The 21400-nt window shown below is 51.0% G+C and overlaps 9 protein-coding genes across 9 annotated transcripts; 4 read left to right on the top strand and 5 right to left on the bottom strand.

The window, feature by feature from the left end:
• Positions 1-455: 455 nt before the first annotated feature.
• GT037_009059 (uncharacterized protein) lies at positions 456-1488 on the bottom strand (the record flags this gene model as incomplete). Its single annotated transcript, XM_038934106.1, has 2 exons — positions 456-631; positions 792-1488. 2 exons carry the CDS (start codon positions 1486-1488, stop codon positions 456-458), a joined length of 873 nt encoding a protein of 290 aa, XP_038783451.1.
• A 722-nt stretch (positions 1489-2210) lies between these two features.
• Positions 2211-3773, bottom strand: GT037_009058 (translation initiation protein sua5; the record flags this gene model as incomplete). Its single annotated transcript, XM_038934105.1, has 1 exon — positions 2211-3773. The coding sequence occupies one exon, from the start codon at positions 3771-3773 to the stop codon at positions 2211-2213; it is 1563 nt and encodes a 520-aa protein (XP_038783450.1).
• Positions 3774-4436: 663 nt separating this feature from the next.
• GT037_009057 (actin depolymerizing protein) lies at positions 4437-5149 on the top strand (the record flags this gene model as incomplete). Its single annotated transcript, XM_038934104.1, has 4 exons — positions 4437-4535; positions 4639-4810; positions 4860-5021; positions 5124-5149. 4 exons carry the CDS (start codon positions 4437-4439, stop codon positions 5147-5149), a joined length of 459 nt encoding a protein of 152 aa, XP_038783449.1.
• Positions 5150-5439: 290 nt separating this feature from the next.
• GT037_009056 (nad-dependent deacetylase sirtuin-2) lies at positions 5440-9789 on the bottom strand (the record flags this gene model as incomplete). The annotated part of the gene is made up of 7 exons (XM_038934103.1): positions 5440-5456; positions 5503-6981; positions 7096-7790; positions 7840-8168; positions 8218-8406; positions 8784-9610; positions 9660-9789. The coding sequence occupies 7 exons, from the start codon at positions 9787-9789 to the stop codon at positions 5440-5442; spliced, it is 3666 nt and encodes a 1221-aa protein (XP_038783448.1).
• A 980-nt stretch (positions 9790-10769) lies between these two features.
• GT037_009055 (3-alpha-(or 20-beta)-hydroxysteroid dehydrogenase) lies at positions 10770-11574 on the top strand (the record flags this gene model as incomplete). Its single annotated transcript, XM_038934102.1, has 2 exons — positions 10770-11326; positions 11382-11574. The coding sequence occupies 2 exons, from the start codon at positions 10770-10772 to the stop codon at positions 11572-11574; spliced, it is 750 nt and encodes a 249-aa protein (XP_038783447.1).
• Positions 11575-12466: 892 nt separating this feature from the next.
• GT037_009054 (uncharacterized protein) lies at positions 12467-12992 on the bottom strand (the record flags this gene model as incomplete). The annotated part of the gene is made up of 2 exons (XM_038934101.1): positions 12467-12888; positions 12944-12992. The coding sequence occupies 2 exons, from the start codon at positions 12990-12992 to the stop codon at positions 12467-12469; spliced, it is 471 nt and encodes a 156-aa protein (XP_038783446.1).
• Positions 12993-14945: 1953 nt separating this feature from the next.
• GT037_009053 (uncharacterized protein) lies at positions 14946-17331 on the bottom strand (the record flags this gene model as incomplete). The annotated part of the gene is made up of 2 exons (XM_038934100.1): positions 14946-17210; positions 17284-17331. 2 exons carry the CDS (start codon positions 17329-17331, stop codon positions 14946-14948), a joined length of 2313 nt encoding a protein of 770 aa, XP_038783445.1.
• Positions 17332-18725: 1394 nt separating this feature from the next.
• Positions 18726-19013, top strand: GT037_009052 (uncharacterized protein; the record flags this gene model as incomplete). The annotated part of the gene is made up of 1 exon (XM_038934099.1): positions 18726-19013. One exon carries the CDS (start codon positions 18726-18728, stop codon positions 19011-19013), a length of 288 nt encoding a protein of 95 aa, XP_038783444.1.
• Positions 19014-19379: 366 nt separating this feature from the next.
• Positions 19380-20764, top strand: GT037_009051 (uncharacterized protein; the record flags this gene model as incomplete). Its single annotated transcript, XM_038934098.1, has 4 exons — positions 19380-19420; positions 19468-19661; positions 19714-20083; positions 20491-20764. 4 exons carry the CDS (start codon positions 19380-19382, stop codon positions 20762-20764), a joined length of 879 nt encoding a protein of 292 aa, XP_038783443.1.
• Positions 20765-21400: the final 636 nt, after the last annotated feature.

Here is a 21400-nt window from a genome sequence, read left to right as displayed (position 1 = left end):
CCTCTGCGATTGTTTGTCATTCTGGCACATTGGGCTGGGAATAAGAGCGAGGATGCGGTAGTCTAGGTCGTCGCGAGCACACGTAATGATCTCCACTTCCTCCAAGTTCTGGATTCTGGAATGTGAGCACGGTTCCAAAATCCGCAGGTCGCCTCACCTGGGCAGAACACAACACCTCGCACATGCTTTCACCGAGCATATTCCACACACAGTTCCTTGTATAATTCTGGTTTGTGCAATGAGAGGATAGTATGCTGCGTAGAGCTCAAGGCTATACAAAATGTGCGACCTGATACTCACGCTGGAGATGTCGGCGATCGATGAGCATGACGTATAGTGTCGATCACTCTAGGCATCTTTACTGGTACGGTAACTTAGCCTCTGCCAAAGTCTAGAGATCGATCGCATCGCTTTCCTCCGAAAGGCCCAACAGGTGGTTCTCCAAGGTAGGTGTTTCAAGACAAACAGCGGTTCGCCGAGCGACGCCATGTTTCGAAACACTGGGGGTAAGAGTATATGGCGCAACCCAATGAGTCGGTCCTCAACGGGCTTCTTGGGTCGATCGTCGCACCGAAACGCTGGCATAAAGACCCTGAAAGCTTGTTCACTACCGTATAGCTAAGTGGCGATCCTGCATGTAGTCCCATCGAATGAACATATTAATGAGACACAGTGGGGTATTCCCGCTGATACGACTACAAAAGGTTGCTGCAAGCAGTACGCGGAGTCGATGCGTTAATTATGGATACAATACATACAGGCCCTATACATTCATCGTACGCAATATTCTCCTTCTTTACGTATAACTCCATCTTCGCACACCATATCGCATCCCAGCTTCTCCGTGATGGCACAACCATCCGTACACCATATATATCGTCGAGTAGGCAAACACGTAACCTCTCCATCCCGATCGCATGCCAAGCACTCATTCACTATTCGTCCTACAGAAGGCTCTGCAGCAGCGAAGAAGCGGAACCAGTAGTTCACTCGCCTTTTACTCGCCTTGCTTTCTTCGGACGGTGTTGCGATCTTCACGCCTGCGAAAGATGACGTGTTCATATACCTAGTCTTCCAATTAAGAGCGGAGGGTTGAAAAGTACTGATATTGCTTACGCCGGTTGCTGCGTCGCGAGCCTTGATAGATGGTTCGGTGTTAAGTGATAGAACAGATTTGGCCTTACATCGCGGGTGGACTGACAATCTAGAGGTCGATGTGGAACTTGCAGTAGCAGTAGTTGTGCCATTACTTTCAGGAAGAGGGATCGACGCAGTTGTGTCTGTACCGGTGCTTGGAAGAGCACTAATAGGAGAGCTTCTCGGTATGATGTCGGTGTGTATAGGCCAATTGAATTCGGAAGAACCAGGCCTAGGGACGACAGGAGCTGGAGGCACAGGGTTGGAAACTGACAAGGTAGGTGATTCTGTTGCACTAAAAGACGTGACAAGCAACGACGAAACAGTCTTTAATCCTCCGGATGGCGTCATCCAAGGCAACTTTGGGACCCAGGGCAATAGAAGACTGGAATTGCCAGGTACAATATGGGGCATTGTGTGCGAGCACGTAGTGCCTGTATCCATCAGACTGGTAGTGCCTGTATCCATCAGACTGGTAGTGCCTGTATCCATCAGACTGGTAGTGCTAGTAGGCGCAGCAAACGTCCCTGTCATTGTTGTGCTACCCAGAGTTGAAAGGCTGTCAGAAGCCAAGGAAGTCGACAAGGGATCATAGGTGAAGGATGGTAGGAAGAGAGATGTGGTGCCAGACAGCGCTTCAGTTACGTAGCTTGTATATGTAACCGTAACAAAGACCGTCATGGTAAAGATACCGGTTGGAGATCGCTGGCCAATAACTATGGGGTCAGGAGCACCTTCGTCATTGGGTGTGGCTATAGTACTGTAAGCTAGTAGTGCGACCATGCAGAGATACACGTAATAACTGCACATGACAGCAATACTCATGTGGTTGCACGACACTAACAAGGTTTTGTATATGTCGTAGAAGATAGGAAGGTAACGAGCTGCAGAAGAGTCGCTTTATTGCAAACAGACATTCACACTTGTCAAGTCCATCCTTCGATTGTCCATTGATGTGCGGACACGTCTTGTATTACAGGACATTGACGTACAACAATCAGTAGTGGGGCGTGAACGATGCACAGTGGAAGTCTCTTCGTTCAATCATCATATGCGCTATAATTAACCTTCTCTCACGTCCTGATCTCAGCAGCCTTCCTGAGTCGGTTCATGACTGCTGCCGCAATGTCATCACCTGTTCTATCGTCAATACCCTCCACAAAGATGGTTTCTACGCCTTTTTTATCGAGCTCTCTCAGCGCCGAGAACAAGCCTCTTGCAACGTCTTCTGTTTTTGCGCCAAGATTGATTTCCCACACCTGAACAGCTTCGGGCTTGACGACATAATGATCTGCATGCGGTATTTGGTGTTGAGCGACGGATCGCAGGAGATTTGAAAGGCGCGACGACGAGTCATTGACATCTAAAGATACTGTGCCCAATGGACCACAGAGTACCGGACCACTCGCATCCGATGTCTTCACCTTCTCAGCGCTTGTACCCAGCACACGACCCCAGCTCTTGGTCCGAATAATACCAATGCGTCTCTTACTCTTCAGCTCGTCAGATGTGGGTTGACTTGCACCTGCCTCAAATAACAGCACCGACGCTTTCGGACTGTAGTGCCTGTACTTCATTCCAGGTGCGCGTGGTCTGCTCGAATCTTCCGCTTGCTTGTCTTTGTACCCAACGACTACGTTCTCCCACCCAGGACATTGTCGCAACTGCTCTACCGTGACACCACCCGGCCGCAGTATTGCAGGCGGACTTGACAGTCCGTCTATGACCGTACTCTCTACACCTACTTCGCATGGCCCACCATCAATTATCAGATTGAGTTTCCCGTTGAGGTCATCGTAGACATGTTCCGCAGCGGTCGGCGAAGGTCGCGTGGACGCATTTGCGGAGGGTGCAGCAAGTGGGCGACCACATAACCGCAAAAGGGACAAGGCGATGATAGAGCGTGGCATTCGTGCGCCAAAGGTAGTAAGACCTGCTGTGACTTCTGGTGCGAGGATCGAGTTTTCAGGAGCCGGCAATATGATGGTGAGCGGTCCAGGCCAGAAGCGCTCAATCACCGGCCTGTAAATTTCTGGTATAGGATCTTTTCCAGCATCTTTTCCGTCGCCTACAAAGTCAAGTTTACCCAGCAACAGCGCTCGTAACTGGGGCAGCGAATGTATATGAACGATCAACGGGTTGTCTGCCGGTCGTCCTTTGCTGGCAAATATTTCTTTTACAGCCGCGCTTCTTGTGGCATCCGCGCCGAGTCCATATACAGTCTCTGTGGGAAACGCGACGGGGGTATTCGTGCTCATAAGCTCATGGGCTGCCTGTTTCAGCGTTCCAGCATCAGCACTACCCTCTGCGTCGTCGTATTGTATTTCCCATTCATCGATCAAGTCTTCCGATTTCTGGAACGTGATCCTCCCCAGCTTCTGAGGGTCTACATGCTGAACGCTAGTCTCGGGCATATTTGCGAGGAAGCGGTCACGTATGTTCGAGACGGTTGGCGTATTTCGTCTGCCGAATCTGAAAGTTGTAGGCGTGAAGAAGAGAATCGGCGTTTTCAGCGTGGCAACCGGAAAGCGGCGGGCTTCTGATGCAGCGACTTGCACCAAGGAACGTGTAGGGGTGAGCTGGAGCGAGGGCTTCGTGAGGTTGACATTTGGTATGCGGGGATGGCGAGTGCGCATTAGAACCTTGGAATGATGACTGGTAAAAGAGGCCAAAATTTCTCGTTCCGAGCGTAGTGGGGCTCAGTTCCGATGGCAACCTAAAGAAAAGCGACGTCACCGAGATACCCGACAGCGCCCAAGACGCTCAAGTCACTTCACAACATGAGGAACTATTCAAGCCGCAGGACCGTGCACCCAAACTATCGCTCAATTTTCTGAGTATATTTAGTGCCTTGTGGGAGTAAAGAGCAAGACCCAAAGTAGAGCGCTTATGGATGGCGACGACTAACGATTTGCTGCGTGCAGTTAACGGATCCGGAGGAGAGAGGATATTCAGAAGATGCATACGAGGAGCTCGGACGCAGTCGATACGACGAACTATACAGCTCTTGAGCAGCATTAGCCCACCAATGTCTGCACAACTGTCATCAGCTACGACGACGAGCGCGATCAAAAGGGATGGTGTGGAAGGACAAGGTGTCGCGCCCCTAAACCTCAAAATCCCAGGTCCACACGGACCCAAACACCATTGGTTCTCTTCCCCCGCACTAGCTCGAGCTAGTACAGCGTGCATCTGGACCCTGGGACCCCATCCCAACTTCCTCAAAACTCCCCTTCCACTTCGCCTCACCCTTGCTATCGCCCTCCCACAGCTCGCGATAGTAAAAGCCACTTTTCAATATGCCCGCTCCATCCGATATCCTCAGCGACCCTGAGATTGCGCAGGCATACGAAGACGTGCGTTCAGACAAATCCGAGACCACGTGGCTTATCTTGAAGGTACATGGTATTCCAGAGCTGCGTTGATGAGGTATCGTCCGACCAGACATCAATGAAAGCATCGACTGGATCGCGAACGATGAGATCACTGACTACCATGTAGTATGCATCCGCAACTTCAGATAATCTCAAACTTGCCGGTACAGGAAGCGGCGACATCGCCGAGATGACTGAGAGCCTCGGTGACGACGAAGCTGCTTATGCCTATGTACGCATGAAGCTAGGGAATGATGAGTACAGTGAACGCGTCAAGTTTGCTTTTGTTGTTTGGCAAGGTCGGTCATGTTCCTCGTTCATATGTCGAGATGACTAAGACGTTCACAGGACCTCAAACGAAGGTGATGCGCAAGGCCAAGATGAGCTTCCAGAGTGGGCAGGTCAAGCAAGTCATCCGCACTTATGCTGTAGAGATTCAGACAGGCGACAAGAAGGATTTGGATGAAGAGGCAGTAACGCTGAAGCTTAGAAAAGCCATGGGCGCGAATTGTGAGTACACGTTTTGCTATTTATGCTGATTGAGGGTTACGGGATTATGGGTAGAAAACCAAAACATGAAGAGAAGGACGCATGCACTAATCGCTCGAACAGATGATCGCCAGAAAACGAACTACTAGCATGTCTCGTACTGTATGATAATTGGTCTATTAGACTATGATATTACTACTTCGTCAACGCCACCCATAAATTTGTAAATTGTGGTATGAGTTAAGAGACCATAGTAAAACTTCTCCCTCGATCCCTTGGCTCTCACATAACCCCAGTAGCTGCTCTCTAGGTTTCGACAAATGCCAGTACCCACAGCACAGTTTTGTCAAATCATATGTCAGCTTCTTCAACCGGGGTGTTGCGACCTTCCACTCCGGTTCCCGATCTTGGACCCAAAGAACGCCATTCTCTACCTTGTCTAGATCCACTTTCCCCCTGGTCGTCTCAAGCGTGTACGGTTCTAATCTTTCCAGCGGCCTACTCGGTCTTTCACCAGCAAGGTATTGTCGGAAAAAAGCCATGGCATAGACATCTTCGAATTTTCCTTCTAGATCTTCGTACTCCCAGAGATCATCCGTAATCGTCAACGTCTCTAGGGTCGAGGGAAGAAATTTCGCAAGACTAAGTGTACGGTCCAGAGCAGCAGCCTCGGTACCAAACAGCACTGGAAAAGATATGGTCAAGTTGGTGAGCACGGGGAAATCGTGTAAAGGACCTAGGCTGCCCTCCACTGCGTTTTCGGTTTCACGTGCAGGGACATATGCTAATTCGGAATTGTAGTGTTGGTAGCGCACAATTAGATCGGTAAGCGTAGAGTGAATGTGTCGCAGTGCCTCCTTTAATATCGACAACTGTAGAGGCGCGAAGTCTGGGTGTGTATAGCAGTCGTATTCAAAGACCCTGAGATTCGTAGCCTGCCTGAGCAGATGATGAATGGTGAGTGGGTCCATCGAAGAGCGAATAAGGCGCAGAGTAGTCAGTGTACGTGGAATAGGAGGTATTTCTAGTGGCCACTCAAATGAGAGATCAGCTCCCTCTTCCTTGCTGCTTACGTTGCCATAGTCATCTCTCTCCGAACACGCAATAATCTGGAGCGACTCAACCACTGGCAGGTAGAAGAAAAGCAGAAGAGCGCCTTGCGGTTCCAAAAAATTCTGTCCCCACGCTTCGGCCATATCCGATTCTTCCAACGTAACGCGTACAGTTTTCAAGTTAGCGAACCACGTTGGCCCGCCATCTCCTGTTCCAGACGCTGCAGCATTCTCCGCGATTCCATGCTTCATCATCGTAGGAAACCATTCATTGAATGGGAAGAACTCCCATGCTATGGTCAAAGATTCGAGACGAGCTTGGCAAATACCAACCAACAGCGCGACCAACATGTGCCTGGCGTAATCATCGTCTAACTCGGGCCACTGAACCGATGCGTCTTTAGAACCCGTGTAGATACTGAACATCTCGTCCATCCATTCTTCATCCTTCATATCGTAGTCAATTCTTGGGAAGCCATAGCCGAGGACGTCTTCAAAATTGTACTCTAGACAATTCTCCGCAATAAATTCCAGATTTTTGACCCAGTCGATGTATTGGGGCTTCTTTTTCAATGTGCGAACCAAAGCTTGTATCTTGGGTCCTTTTCGGCCGTCAACAGTCCCTCCGTCTTCGCTTGTGTTGTCCCAAAGCAGGGTGATGGCGTTGTAAGCTGCTGGTAGAGCGACAGTGTGGAGCGTCTTGCATGTTTGGGCCAGATTGACAGCATCTCGGGATTCAAGATCGAGGACTATGTACTCCAGCAATTCGGTAGGTAGATCGGTGATTGGTGACATGCTTGTGTCTTTGAAGAGATTGAGGGCGAGGTCCGGGTGTGGAGGAAGAAAGATGCAGACTCGGATATAAGGATTTAGGCAGGCGTCAGTGCGCGCTTTCTGGAACGGGTGGCCTTGTTGCCTCGCATACAACGCTATCGTGATTCGTGATCGTGAGATCGTGTATCTATATCCAATCTATCCACCGATACCACACCATGTCTAGAGCGATGACTTGTTCATGTGGGGAAACACATGGGCAAGCCCACCACCTCCTGGGTTCGTTTTGGACTCGCTTGGACCTATCCTAGATTCCGGGTCGACAGTTGGTTGGAGTTCAGTCGCAGAACGGTCTCCGACCTGCACCTCTTCGTGTTTCCTTGCCAGCTTGTTATCGACGTGGTTATCAAGCCATTCATGCTCTGCTTGATTCAACCTCAGGTTTTCCTCCACCTCCCGCGTAAGCTTCTCGACTTCATCCTCCAACAACTCATCGTGGCTCTTCTTGACTTCTTTCCTAGGCGCCACTGGATCTTCTTCAGATACCGGTGCCGTGGTAGCCCAAAGCGCTTCTAGTTCACCCAGCCACCCGCAGGCCTCTGCCAGCTTCCTCACGCCACTATCGCAATCTTCCAGTAGCAGCACGTCATCGGTTCGTTGGCCCATATCACCAACCCTCTCCGAATTTATAAGCAGACGCGGGGTTTGGTCTTCACAAAGTTGCGGCAGCGAAGCGAAGGGGTGTACGCTGAGCGACGTGCCCATGACTATGCACAGGTCGGCTTGTGCGGGGAGGCTACGGTTGTCGAAGAAGGCGGAGGGTAATTGTTCCCCAAAGAAGACGATTTCGGGTTTGACGAGGCCGTTACAGGACGAATCGACACAGCGAGGCACTGATTTGTCGCGGATGGCTTCGTTCATGCGCTCTTTGGGATACGACTTCTTGCATTCGATGCAACATTGCCTGGGCCTAGTCAGATTTGTCTAAACTCGATTCTCGCGAGTGCACTCACGATGCGAAACTGCCGTGCGCCTCGATAATCTTGTCGCCGGGGACTCCAGCCTCGCGCTCCAGACAATCAATGTTCTGTGTGAACAGCTTCAACAGCAGCCCCTTTTGATGCAGCAAGCTTATGAAGGAATGTGTTATCGTCGGCCTGAATCTTCCGGGGTATAGTTCTTGAGCGAGAGCGTAGAAGGGCTCTGGGGTCTTGCGGAAGAAATCGATGTCGAAGACGGCTTCGGGATATGGCAGGTTCAGGCGACTGAGGTTGGCGTATAGGCCGGTTTCTGGTGATCTGAAGTCTGGTATGCCGGCTGAAGTACTTATGCCCGCACCTGTCTGCCCTATGTTAGCACGCGGTCAACCGTCCCTTTGCGTTCCAGCTCACCATGACAACAATCTTTTGCGCGCGCCCATCCTTGATATATTGTGCCAAAGCCTCCAAAGTACGTGCTTCTAGAGTTTGGGGTGGTGCAGTAGGGTCTACTACCCGCGATTCATCTTGGCCCATTCTGCCTCTTTTGCCTTTGCCTTTGCGACCTTTTTCCGCGTTGCGCCACGGCTTGTTTTGCTGCGCCTGTTGGCGATGCGCTTTGTGTTTGCGCCCTATTTTGAAGGATGTGAAGTGGCGGACGTTTTTTATTTCGAAAACAAGAGCAAGGTGCGAGTGTGACCGACGTGGCAGTGATACGTGTGACGGGCGCGTATTGCATTTCGTGGGAGAAGTCAGTGCCCCACCAAAAGATATCTCTCGGGGGTCCGACGGAGCTGCTGCGTCATGCCAGGGGCCATCACCAACCCTTGCTCTCCAATACATCTCCATTGAAATTATTTAAAACACGGGCCCAGTTTATACAGGCACTCATTAGGACAGTTGCCCGTGACCTCATTCCCTGAACACGTCGCCCTAGCCTCGACTTCTTTTCCGCCAACCGCTTCTTTCACTTCCTTCACCCTGTCATCTCGCGCACTTCTCTTCACACTTTCCTTGATGGCCATGCAATCGAATTTCCCTTTGTCTGTTGTGCCCGTGAACTTGAGCACAACCTTCATATGCGCAACCTCTTTCCCCTCTCCATTCTTGACGCTTACTCGAACATACTCGGGTGCATTACACCACCTGGTCACGCGATCCCTTCCATCGGGAATACAGATCTTGCAGAAAGTGCACACTGTCGATCTCCGATCGAATCTGTAACAGTTCTTCTCGTCCTCACCACTAAGCTGAAACGTGTAGGCGATTTGGCTGATGAACGCATTCTGCAGCGACTTTCCGTTGTAGTCAACCCCTCCTTCGTGTTTCCCAGGGATGTAGTCACTCTCGACACTTACTTCGACAACCTGTATGCCTTTTTCCACTATGCCGACCTGATTGGAGTACTCGATGTTATCGAATTTTTCCTTTGAAGTCTTGCACGTGTTGGCACCTATTTTGTCATCATCGCAGCGGTTCTTGAGTAACTTGTTTATGTCGCTAGATATGTAACGGCCGTACCATCGGCCGACGTGTTGGCGTTGGTTGCTTATCTCGATGGAAAATGTATATGATGGCAAGCTTGGGAACGGCGAAGTTGAGGCTATTAGGATCGTGCTCGGAACCAGACTTGGGTTGGTTGCCGCATTTATGGAAGAGCTATTGGACCGGGCCGAAGGAATGGTGCTAAATATGGCCGCGGGAGACGAAAGAGACTCGAGTGATGTAGTGATATTTGATGTGGTCGTTATAATGGTGCTTGATACGGGTGGTGGACTGTAGGTTACCCAGCTCGGTGGCTTGCTCGCTTGGTAAGTCAGTTCGGAGTCCGTTTTAGTTTACCAACTGATACTGACAGATTTCTGGCCCGCCTCTATCCACAGCTGCGGCGCCGAGGATAGAGAGAAAGACTGCTACGCCAGCGTATTGAATCTTTGCAACAATCGAAGTTCGCATGACGGGCAACTCGACTTTGAGGCTTACCATATTTCCATGCTGGATGGTGAGAAGATATAGTAACGCGTCACTTCAATTTCTCTAGCTGTCAATCTTGTTATGTGAAGTCCATAGCAGGGATTGTATTTCGTGCTGCTTGGCCATTCCATTCTTATGGTGTAGTAATCAATATGCCTCAGCGTCGAGGACTTGATGCCACAGGGATCCTTTCAACGAGTGCCTGCATCTCTTCTTACTAGAGAATCGACTGTATCATCATCACAGGAGCTAGGAAGCGACCACGTTTTGAGATGTTCCCTTTGTCGCATATCGAAACATTTGTCGTCGTCTCAAACAACCTAGTGGTGGGAATGAACACGCTATGGAAACATATAACGTGCTATGGCTGTAGCGTAACCAAACATGTGCGCAGAATGGATATCAAAACCAGGTGGAATTTCAAGGGGCCTGCAGGTCGACAGGTGGAGGCACTCCCGAGGTTATCGTGTATTGAGTCATGGGCATTCACGCCCCGCCCCAAGCGTCACCGGACTACTTTTGCGGAGCTACGTAAGCCACTCTTAAGGGATTGCACTCCCTTGCAGCGGATCACAACGTCGCAATGTGATGTACGACAACTATCCTCCCAGTGTTGCAAGTTTTGCACCGTCGCCTGCGGGCACATTTCATAATGCAAGGGCAGTACTTATCTAGGTAGTTGACAACTTTCACACCTCACCGCCACCTGAACACTCGAAGAGCTATACCGGAAAAGGACTTCCTTTCTCCATTCAATTGAATGGACCGAAGCATTATGAGGCGTTCCAATAGGCCCAGATAACCGGGCCACGACACACCATGTGCTCACTTAGATGTTTCTACAAATAGGCAGGATTCTGTTAGTTCTGTCTCTTTCAATCTCGAGTTGCCCTATCTCAAGGGAACTTTAAGTACAGCTGTCAACCCCTAACCAACCACACATTCTCAACACAATACACAATTCCCAAGGTGCTTCGAATGTAAGAGTCGTCATGTCTCTCAAGGATAAAGTTATCGCCGTTACTGGAGCGGCGTCTGGGATAGGCCTTGAAACCACCCGTCTTTTTGCCAGCAAAGGAGCCAAGCTTGCACTCGCCGACGTACAAGAAAAGCCGTTGAGAGACCTTGAAAGCGAGCTTCGGACAGCTGGTGCACAAGTCATGATCCAGGTTGTCGACGTCAGCAAACGTGCCGACGTAGAAAGCTGGATCGCAAACACAGTCGAGAAGTTCGGAAAGCTGGATGGTGCAGCCAACCTTGCAGGTGTAACTGGTCGGCAAAGTGCTGTCGCCAACATTGAAGATGTAGAAGACGACGACTGGGAATTTATCATGGGAGTAAACGTTACGGGTCTGCGGAACTGTCTGCGCGCTCAGGTGCCGCACATGAAGGAAGGAAGCTCTATCGTCAACGCATCCAGTATACTGGGTCTCATTGGCGCGCCAAAACAGCTGGCATATTGCGCCTCCAAACATGCTGTTGTCGGAATGACAAGGAGCGCGGCAAAAGAGCTAGGACCAAAGAAGATCAGGGTGAACTGCTTCTGCCCGTGAGTAGACCTACGGAAACTCTTTTTGAGGTATTTATATACTAACTGCGCACAGAGGACCAGTCGACACCCCAATGCTGCGAAAAGCGTACGAAAATCTAGGCGGGCCTGTCGATTATTCATTCCTTCCACTTGGAAGAACTGCACACCAAACGGAGATTCCACCGCTTATCGAATTTCTGATATCGGGCGCTTCTTCATTCATGACTGGGACGGCTACACCAATTGATGGCGGGTGGTACTGCTAGGTCTTGCCATGTGCAGTTTCTCAACCCCATGCCAAGCCTAGCTCTCGTTGTCAGCTTTCGTAGTGTTTCTTATGTTGGACAGTTCAACCTAGTAAACTCTACAAATAATCCAGAAAGTACAGAAAGAAGAGGAATATAACACAGTAGTTAGTGTTTATATTTAACATTCTAGTTAGAACACAATCGAGTTTATCTCTATATCTGTGAACCCTGCTCTAAACCACGCAACACTATACCTTGCTAATGTTCAGTATCTCTAGGTACCCCAAAACCTGCATCAGATAAGCGTCGCAACCAAGGGATCAGGATCCTCTCGGCCATAACAAAATCAGGTGTCCTTTGGTAAAGTCAATCCAGGTGCGGAGCCACGTCCTAGTGCCTTCTGCCCGAGTATTAACATGCGCGTTTACTGCTGAATGAAAATCACCTCGAAAGTCTGTACCAAGAAGAGTAACTTCTCCTGGCCTATCTGAACGCAGTTCGTTATATCACTGCCAATTTGGTTTCCCAGCTACTCCACAATAAGGAAGCCAAGAAAAGGATGTCGTCCTTGGACATGACTACTGTTTACTCAGGTAGCTTCTGCTTTGCGAAAGTTATTCAATTCCTGTTCTAATTTATACAAGGGTGATGATGAACAGAGACAGCTGAATCTGCTGCAACCCTACAGTCTACAATAGTATTCTGTAAGGAGGTGCTAATGTAGACTCTTAGATAACTCCTGATGTACACAATATTCTTCTTTAGTTTTATCCTATTAGGCAGTCTAGCAATGCGACAGTAGGAGAAAAAGTTTAACCCGTTGTTCTATCTACTCTTATCGTACAAAATGACTCCTTTGTCACGGAAGCGTCATCTTCTCTAGTTCTAGCAACGGCTTATTTTTTGAGCATCAAGCCCTTGGTTCCTTGCCTCCAATCTCTGAACTCTCCCTCGCGAACTTCTCCTTGCCCTCACCCGGCAGCACAGTCTTCCCCTGGACCTCCTGCTCTGCCGCCCACTTCTTTAGTGTATTAAGATCCACACTCTTCAAGGCTCCTTCATGCGTCGATTCTAGCTTTACTCTCGGTACCTCTCCAATATTTTTATCCGCAGCGCTCTTCCATGTTGAAGCTTCTAGGCACAGTCGTTGACCTGGACCCACGCCAGCTTTTCGCAAATCCGTGCCATTCGAGGACGAGAAGTCCAGGAATCCGTTTGTGAGGATAGCGGCGATGGGATTTTTACTGGTACACATTCCAGCGCTGAATGAGGAGGGAAGATTCGAAGGAGCCTTGGCTTCGGCAGAGTGTTTGTGGAGGGGAGCATTAAGGACTGAGTGTTGTTAGCTGGCAATTGAGAATCGATATGGTAGAATGAGGTTGCGAACCGTTCTTTTGGGTAACGTCCATCTTTCCTTGCTCGTTCTTTCCCGACATGTTGTTATCTTGCTATGGATATTTGCAATTTTTCTACGGTTTAGTCTGCGGTTGTGAGGTGCTGAGGAGATGATATCGGCGCGGGTTGTAGAGATTCGTCAATGCTATAATTGATATGTAGTGATGTATGCAGGGTTGATGTGGCAGAAGCCCTCGTCAGATGAACCTTTTTGTTCCTGAATTTCTACGCTTTACTCGCTTTGCTCAAAGCACGGCTCAGTAATGATGCCTCCATTACCTCGTTCTGATCAATGTCTTGACGTCAGCGATATTGAAAGCGTCAGAGTGTAATTCGACGTCGTCTCGTTGTTCCGTCTAATGTGTAGCCCCTATAACAAGACAGACGTCCTTTCATGATCGCGCTCGTCTACGACAATGTAGTCGCATACTCCAGGTTTGCGATATCGTCCTCGACACGCTTTCCCACACACCCCCATGATCACCCGCTAGTCCCAATCCTTACAAGCATCCTTCCCCGGCTCCAGCGCGTATGCACCCCGTACACACACTTCGCACTGCATCTCAAACTACAGCACCACATCCAACGGTACTACAACTGCAGAAAAACTACCCACCATCTCTTTGCCTCACCGCTTCCCCAACCTCTGTTTCTCTCCCCTCCACGGCACTGGGGCCGCGCAAGACAGATCCTTGGCAAGTGTTACAAGTCGGTATCTGCAAACGCCGACATACCGACAACAGCCTGCGCTCGCTCAAACAGCGATTCAGTCACTGAACCATGGTCATAGGCCAAAGGCAGTGTTAGTCCACACACGTGTTCAAGTGCCTTAGGCTCACCGTCATTCGTCTGTGAACACGGTGACGCAGAACAAAGTTGATTCAAGGCCACATACTTCCGTCTCTTGTTGGACCGAGATCAAGCCGAGATCGATTCCACGCCGTCAACTTGCCTCACGAGCTTTGAATACTAGTGACTTATTAGGTGATTTTGCCATCAGTGGAGACGACGGTCTACTCGAGTCATAGGGGGCAAATGACGTCGATCTCGTCATTTCCTCTCCATGACCAATTTCCGTCACGAAGAGCGTTGGGCGAACAGTTTGGTGAACAGGGTCAACAACGGTGAGAGGAGTGCAGGGCACATGCCTGTCCGAGCAGCCCAAACAGCTCAAGGGAAGAACGCATAGCCAATGCAGCTGCACCTCGATCTGAGATCCAGCGCATGACCGTTACCTTCGGAGAAAGGACCGGCGAAAACAAAACATATACCAGCGGTCGGCCGCGAAGAACGCGGCGTTAACGCATGTCCAGCGTGTTACATGAGGAACGCAAATCATCGCAAGCGCATCAGATGCAGGTATGACAATCACGGAGTATGGAGATCCAAAACAAACTCTACTAGATCCCGCGTGCTTCCAGGACTAATTTGACCTGCATCGTAGGAGGCTCAGAGTAGCGCAGGTTGACGTATACGACAGATGCAGGTCAATCTAGACTGCAGGTCATGAAGATCCGGGGAAATGCGCGGCGTGAATGATGAGTTTTGCAAAGAGGTGTGTCACCATGTGCACCCAAGTAAACTATAGTCTGGAGGTAGTCAGTAGTGTTCAAAGTGTCGTGGTTTGACTCAAGACACCACAAACACCTTCCGTCTCTACAATCAACTACATTGCTGAACAATATAAATCAGAGAAAGACGAGCTTTTTCGCATTAGTCGCAAGGCTTCAATTATAGAGGCAATATCAACCATAGGGACATGAAATGTGAATAGCTGGACTAATCGTCTTTAGTGAATTATTTGCTATGAATGCAATGTGCCTCGCTAGGCCGACACTGTCCGTGCAGCTTCACCTTGTGCATCCAAAACAATGCATTAACCGCTCCTAATTTCTCTGCAACTTCCTGGAATGATGCGCCGACAAGCTGTTGTTCTCGAATAATGAGCAACGGCGCATTGGAAGCATGGTTCGTTCTATAGCTATGATAGATGTCTAGCCTTGTAACCTTTGCCGAATCTCAGCGACCACGTTCCGAATGCGCGGTTCTTTGACCTTCTGTTCGGCTCGGGTAATCGCATCGCCTATCTGTAGAATGTCCCTACCAGCCTCACAGAAGTCGGGGCCTAGGCAAAGCAAAGTGCCTGTAGCCACAAGCGCGCGATACACGGCCTCGGAGTCGGTAGCCGTAGTGAGAACCTTGGACAAATCGTCGAGCAATGAAAGCGCACGGTCCGCATTGTTCTCAGAGTTGAGCAGTACTGAGTAGTTGATGTACAGTGTTGTGAGTGCAATGATCAAGTTTCGGTTTGTAGATGTCAGGAAAGGCGATACTAGTGGATGAATGTTATCAAACTCTGTGCTGGCAAGTAGTCGTCCCTTCTCGGTTTGAAGGAGATTGCTGAGACATCGTATGGCCATCATTGTGTTGTTGGGCGGGGAAGATTCCGTGAAGACCCCTGATTCAAGAAGGTTTGGCAACAGGTTCTGCTCAGGCGACACTAGGAAGGTTGCTGGTTCCTCGAAAGCGAGGACTAGTCGTAATAAGTCCAGTGCAGGTAGACGCTTCTCTGGCGGCCATTGTGTTGCCGCTTTGACAAGGAGTTCTACACCTGTTATGTCGATGCCCTTGCCATTTCCTTTCTCCAATGCTGTGACAGTCGCATTCAGTTGCTCAACATCTGGCGGATTCAGCGAGATGCCTTTCTGTCCATCGTTCACCAATGCCTCATTAAATTCTGTAAGCTTCTTGAAAATGACCTTGTGGTTTCCAGTTGTGATAGGAAGGTAATCCTTTTGCGGAAGTATCTTAGTGGCTGGTGGCGCTGGTGGAGGCTGGGTCGTGACTTGATTGGCGTCGCCGGGCCGGTACCGTGCCTCCGAACCCCACGGATCCGTGCCTTGAGCACTGCTTTGCCCTAGCGTTGCACCTTGTGTGTTTTGGATGATGAAGTTGGCGACTTGGTCGAGGTATGTGAGCGGAAGCTCATTGTCTTCGATAAACTTGCGCGCAGCTTCGTAGTGGTTCTGGTTGAGGTTGTAAGGTAGCTTCAGTGGAGGTTTGCCGTCTTCGATGTCAACGTCGAAAACGTAGTCGTATTCTTTGCCGGCATGCGAGATCTTGCGTCCACCGCTCCCCGCTGAATCGACGACTGTTCCGACATTCACCCACTGATTTGCAGCTGCGGACCATTGGTATGCAGAAACATTGCCGTTCATCTCCTTGATCATCTGGACCTGCCCCTCCTTGGTGCCCGATCGCTGTGTGAGGAACTCCGGGCCGGGCAGTTGCTCTTTGTTGATGTCTCCCACGGTCTGCTGTGGTATCGAGGAGCCCTTGACATCGTCGTTGAATTGTTGAATCTCAGCCTCAGCAGCATAACGAGACTGGTCACGAGTGAAGACACGCGCAAGCTTATCGCTCGCACCAGTGACAATGTCGCCGTTCTCCTTGCATACAGCCACGGTCCACACTGAGATGGCTGGGTGGGTGATGGTCTGTATGCACTGGTTGTTTTCCCATATCCGTACTGTCCGATCTTCGCCAGCGCTGACCAGGCCGCCGTTGGGGAGGACAGCTAGAGAGTAGATGAAGTTCTCGTGGCCGTGCAGCTCCGCCACCTGTTGTCCGTTGAGCGTCCATAAGCGAATGACGGCGTCGTTCCCTGCGGATGCGAACTGGGCACCCGAGGGATGATCCGGAGGTAATCGGCAGAGGGCGCGGACAACTTCAGGTGCCTGGATCGAGCGTACCGGAGATGCGGAGCCCGAAGGCTGGAATATGCGGATCTGCTTGTCTGCACAGCCGGTGATGATGGTATCGCTGTCGTAAGCAAGGACAGCCCACACCGATGCAGAGTGACCCTGCAGCACTGTAGATTCGCCCCACTTGCCCACTTGCCATAGCCGCGCCTCCATGTCCCAGCTGCCGCTGACAATGTATTTTCCATCCTCGCTGACGTCGAGCGCGCATACGTTGTTGCCATGTCCGATCAGAAGAGCGTCTGCATCGTCATCGAGGTTCTTGGTCGGCCGCCGCACGTCGATGATCTGGTCTTTGCCGCCCGACACGATCAGGCCCTCGGGAAACGACGACGTGGGCGGTACGATGGCGAGCGAGTTGACGAATTCCCTGCCGTGTGTCTTGATGGTGCTATCCCATATCGGCGGGCTAGGCGACTGCAGTGCCCAGGTCCGTACGGTAAAGTCTCGCGACGCAGAGACGATGGAGGAAGGCGAGGGGAATGCGACGCTTCGGACCTGCACGCTGTGTTAGTCGTGCTTCTGCGTAATGCAGGAACCTGATTTGCTTAGTAGCGGATGCAACACGTACATCATCCTCGTGACCGCGAAGGGTAGCTGATAACTTGAAGTCGGCCATGGTGGAAACAACGCGGGGTTGCTGCTTGGTGGGAGAGGTCTTAGCAGCGGAGCAGAGAGAAGGAAACGAGCACTAGATAGAGGCGAGAGTTGCACGCATCAAGGCTCCACAATGAGCGAGATCAACGGATTCGTGGCTGCTTGGACGTGGCCGAGTGATTGCAGTGAGTTGCTCGTCACAGGCACAACTCCGTGGTTGACGACGTCAGCCTTTCGCGAGACAGCTGTAGCCGAAGCACCCATGTCACTTTCTCATTATGTCAGCCGACTTGATTCCTAAACCCAGCACCAGACGTGAAATATCACCAGGGCTCTTTTTCTCTTGTAGATACAGGCCCATCTTGGTACCTCACGTCTGGTTGCTTGGCTTTCAGGTACTCGTACGAGTGGCTTGCGGCTGAGCATCTGCTTTACCAATAGCGCGAACCCTACCGTTGCCTCAGCTCTCGCTTGTCTGGCAAGATGCATCTAGGCTAACGTCCATTTCACGATAATCTCAGATTTCCTTACCATCGGCCTGGTACTTGGATGCGGGAAGTCCTCGTTTTCGTATTCTGCCACGTGAGGCGCTGAGCCACAGCATCCGGGGTTCGCGAAGCGTCCTGCTCGATAGTTGGCTCCAGGCCACCACTGCTCCCACCATGCGCTTACAGATGCGCTCGAGAAGCCATTGTCCCCAATCCTTGGTTAGAAACTGTCAAGTCTTTGGGGTCGCCGCAGATGCGCATTAACCGCCATGCTGCATGTGATACTGCGCCGTTGGAAGATGCACCTTCGGAGACTTGTCAGCTTCTGAAACCGGGGTAGATAAGTCTACCCGAGCATAACCTCGTCACGGCATGTTGAGACGAGAACATGTAGCGACGTTGGTATTTTCCTAGGAGAAGCACAACATTCGGCTGTGATGCCGTAGCTTGGTAGCGCAGCAGTTCTCCCTGCTCTGGTACGCGTCCCAAAGCAGCGCGGATCGTCGGTGGTGGGCCCAGAACACCACCCACCAAATATCCTGCCAAACGTCAAAGTCTTGGTGGCTCCGTTGTCGTGCAACACCGGCTGGAGGTTTCCATCTCATCATGGGCCCCGCACAGCCCACAACGGAATCCTCCGCCCCGCCTATGTGGCTCGACTCCATAACGGAGGGCGGCCAACGCGTTTCGCCGACCGTCTGGAGTCAGTCAGTACCAGCGGTAGCTTTTCATGCGCAGGGCAAATGATTTCGCATCCCCTTCCGAATTTCCTGGTCATTTGACTCTAGCTGCTCTGCTCGGCCGCTACTCGACGTCCCTTGCGCCTCGCCTCCACCCAAAGGGTCGTGTTCGGCATCGCGCTGCAGCCACTAGAGCGATAGCCTTTCGCGTGACATTGCCTACCCTGCTTTCCCACGATGCGCTTACAATGGACCGCCCAGTTTGTTCTAGCCCAGCCCAGCGCCAAGCCACTCAAGTCCTCTGGACGAAGCGTTGCGTGTCAGCTCAAATTTTGGGCCGTCCTGGAGCGAAGGGACACCCTGTGACTTGTCTGGAAGCGGTCTATGCAACCGCCCATGTCACTGAGATGAGTGCGCCATCCAGAACTGACGCCAGCGTGCCATGGCTGGAGGGACGGCTGCATGCCTACAAGAGCGCGAACACTCCTCCCAGATCCGTCCTGTCTTCTGCTCCCACCTTGATCTGCAATACCTAAACAACGCTCTATACAAGCTCTTGGCAACCAGTAATCTCGGCATACATTCAGTCCGGCTGCATCGACTACAGCATAGTTTGCCTGCACCTGGCGATCTCGGTATCCTTGCCTCAGCCTTACCAATTGCTCGGAACTCGCGCGGCGCCTCCGTGATCAGCGGCCGACCCCTACGTACCCCTACGCGTTCGTGCGTAAGGTCAAAATCGTCACACCTGTGACCGTTGGCCTTTTATTTTTCACAACAGGGTCTTACGAGCATTTGCTTCAAGAAGGCTTCCCCCGCCAGCTCAAACTACACAAGTAACACCAAGAACCAAATTCACACCTACCTCCACTACCCCTCACACATTATACAACACTACCACAATGGATGCACCAATAATCGAACTCAAGTCGGCCCTGGCCTCGTAAGTCACACCCTTTTGCCCTTTCAATCCCCAGCTAAGTCTATTAGACTGTTTCAATGCGGACAATACTCAGATCTGACCATTGTGTGTGGTGCGAAAAGATATCCAGTTCACCGTATACTCCTTGCAACCAGATCTACCTTCTTTGAGGGAGCCTGCCGTAATGGCTTCAGGGAGGCAGAAACTGGAGTCATCGACCTCACCGAAGATGACGCAGAGGCTGTTGACCACATGGTACACTGTACGTATTAGTGTGAGAGGGCGGGGTTTTCAAGTGTGCTAATTGCTTCTAGACTTCTATCACATGGACTACCTTACCAAGAAGTCACTTTCGCGCCGTTCCTCACAACGGTCCAACCGGCCTACTTCTCTACGATCCTCCATCACCAAGAAAAGAAGCCCACCCAAGCAGCTTAATCTCGCTCAAGTAGAGGATCCGCTACTCGCGCTTGTGGCCGCAGCCAACAACTCGATGCCATTGACTCCTCCCGCAGACGAGCCCATATTCCAGAATCTCGATGCCTCCACCAAGATGCCCGACACGCCGATGGCCGATCAGTTCTTCGAGGATGACGATTCAGAAAGCGAGCAATCAGAGGCCGAGTTTGACATTGAGACTACGCATCTTGTTACACATGCCAAGGTCTACGCCATTGCTGAGAAGTACGTACCACCTTTCGTCATTTTTTACTTTTCTACATTTTGCCTGAATGCGCGCCTTGGGTTGCGGGGGTGTTTTCATCTGCGCCTGCAGCATTCCTTCCCATGGCTGGGGTGTGCAGCGCATGGCACGGCGGTTTGAAACACCGACAAACCCCGCGATGTGCGTCACAAGCACTCCGCTTGCCAATCACGCTTCGAGATGCACCCTCCGCCCTACCTTTGCACACACAGCCCTCTCTTCTGTTTTGCTTGTGTACGATTCCCAGATCGGCCAATGGCCTTTTGTGGTTATCAAGCCTCCATGGCTGCATTTTCGAAATTGTCCGCGTCAGCGTACAACACTCTCCAATCACGCGCCTATCATGCATCATGCACTTCGGGACTAGTTTGCTAACGGTTTATGGTAGGTACGGCATCGCAGGCTTGAAAGCGCTTGCGCGTAGTAAATTTGCGGACGACGTCGAGTTGCACCTCAGCAGTGCCGAGTTTCCAGAGGCTTGCCAAGAGGCGTACGAGTCTACCTTCCACACTGATCGTGGTCTGCGAGACGTTATCATCCAAACCTTCCGTGCCAACCCCAGTCTCTCGCTACGTCCCGACGTTGAGATGGCGGTGCGAGAAACGCCCGGACTTGCTTTTGAGCTCTTCCGCATGGCGAGCGGTCTCCCTGTCTCATCCTGAAAAGTGGCCATTACTCTATCTGCCGTCTCTAGCCTCTTATCACTGCTCTACAGCCCACCCCAGCACTTGCATCGCCGCTGCTGCATGCATACGCCCAGAATTCACGCTGAGTTTCGTCAGCTCTTTGTGAAGAATCCTACGCGCGTCCAGCAAAGGGACTATTCCGCAAGAGTTCCGCACACAAACGCCTGTCTTGGCTAAGACAACGTGTTTCACGACATCTGCAGTCAACCGTCGACGTGATGCGGGGTCAGCATGTCTTACCTACCACGTCGAGCCGCGCAGCCGCGTAGTCCATAGTTACACCCGGCGCGCTCCAGCCAATGGGGGACTTCTACCGGTTCTTCATCAGCCCTGCCTGTTGAGGGTTCTTTTACTCTTTCTTGTTTACTATGTAGTACTTCTAGCGATACCAACTAGCGAATCGATGTTCAATTTTCTGTTAAGTCTGGGTTATATCAATTCATCCATTTCGATCCATCTCTTGCCTCAAAGCTTTGCCATGAATTTTTCACATCGTTCTCCAATGACATCGCATACGACTGTACCGAAGGTGGAGCTGCATGTCGCGACGTCATCTCATCGTGTCACCCTTGCTGCATACATGGGGTTTGTAACGATCCACAGCATGGCGCC

Source organism: Alternaria burnsii (genome assembly GCF_013036055.1).
Source record: "Alternaria burnsii strain CBS107.38 chromosome Unknown 697, whole genome shotgun sequence".
In the NCBI taxonomy this organism is placed as follows: Eukaryota; Fungi; Ascomycota; class Dothideomycetes; order Pleosporales; family Pleosporaceae; genus Alternaria; species Alternaria burnsii.
The sequence above is the reverse complement of the archived record's forward strand: the minus strand, read 5'-3'. Positions and strand labels throughout refer to the sequence as shown.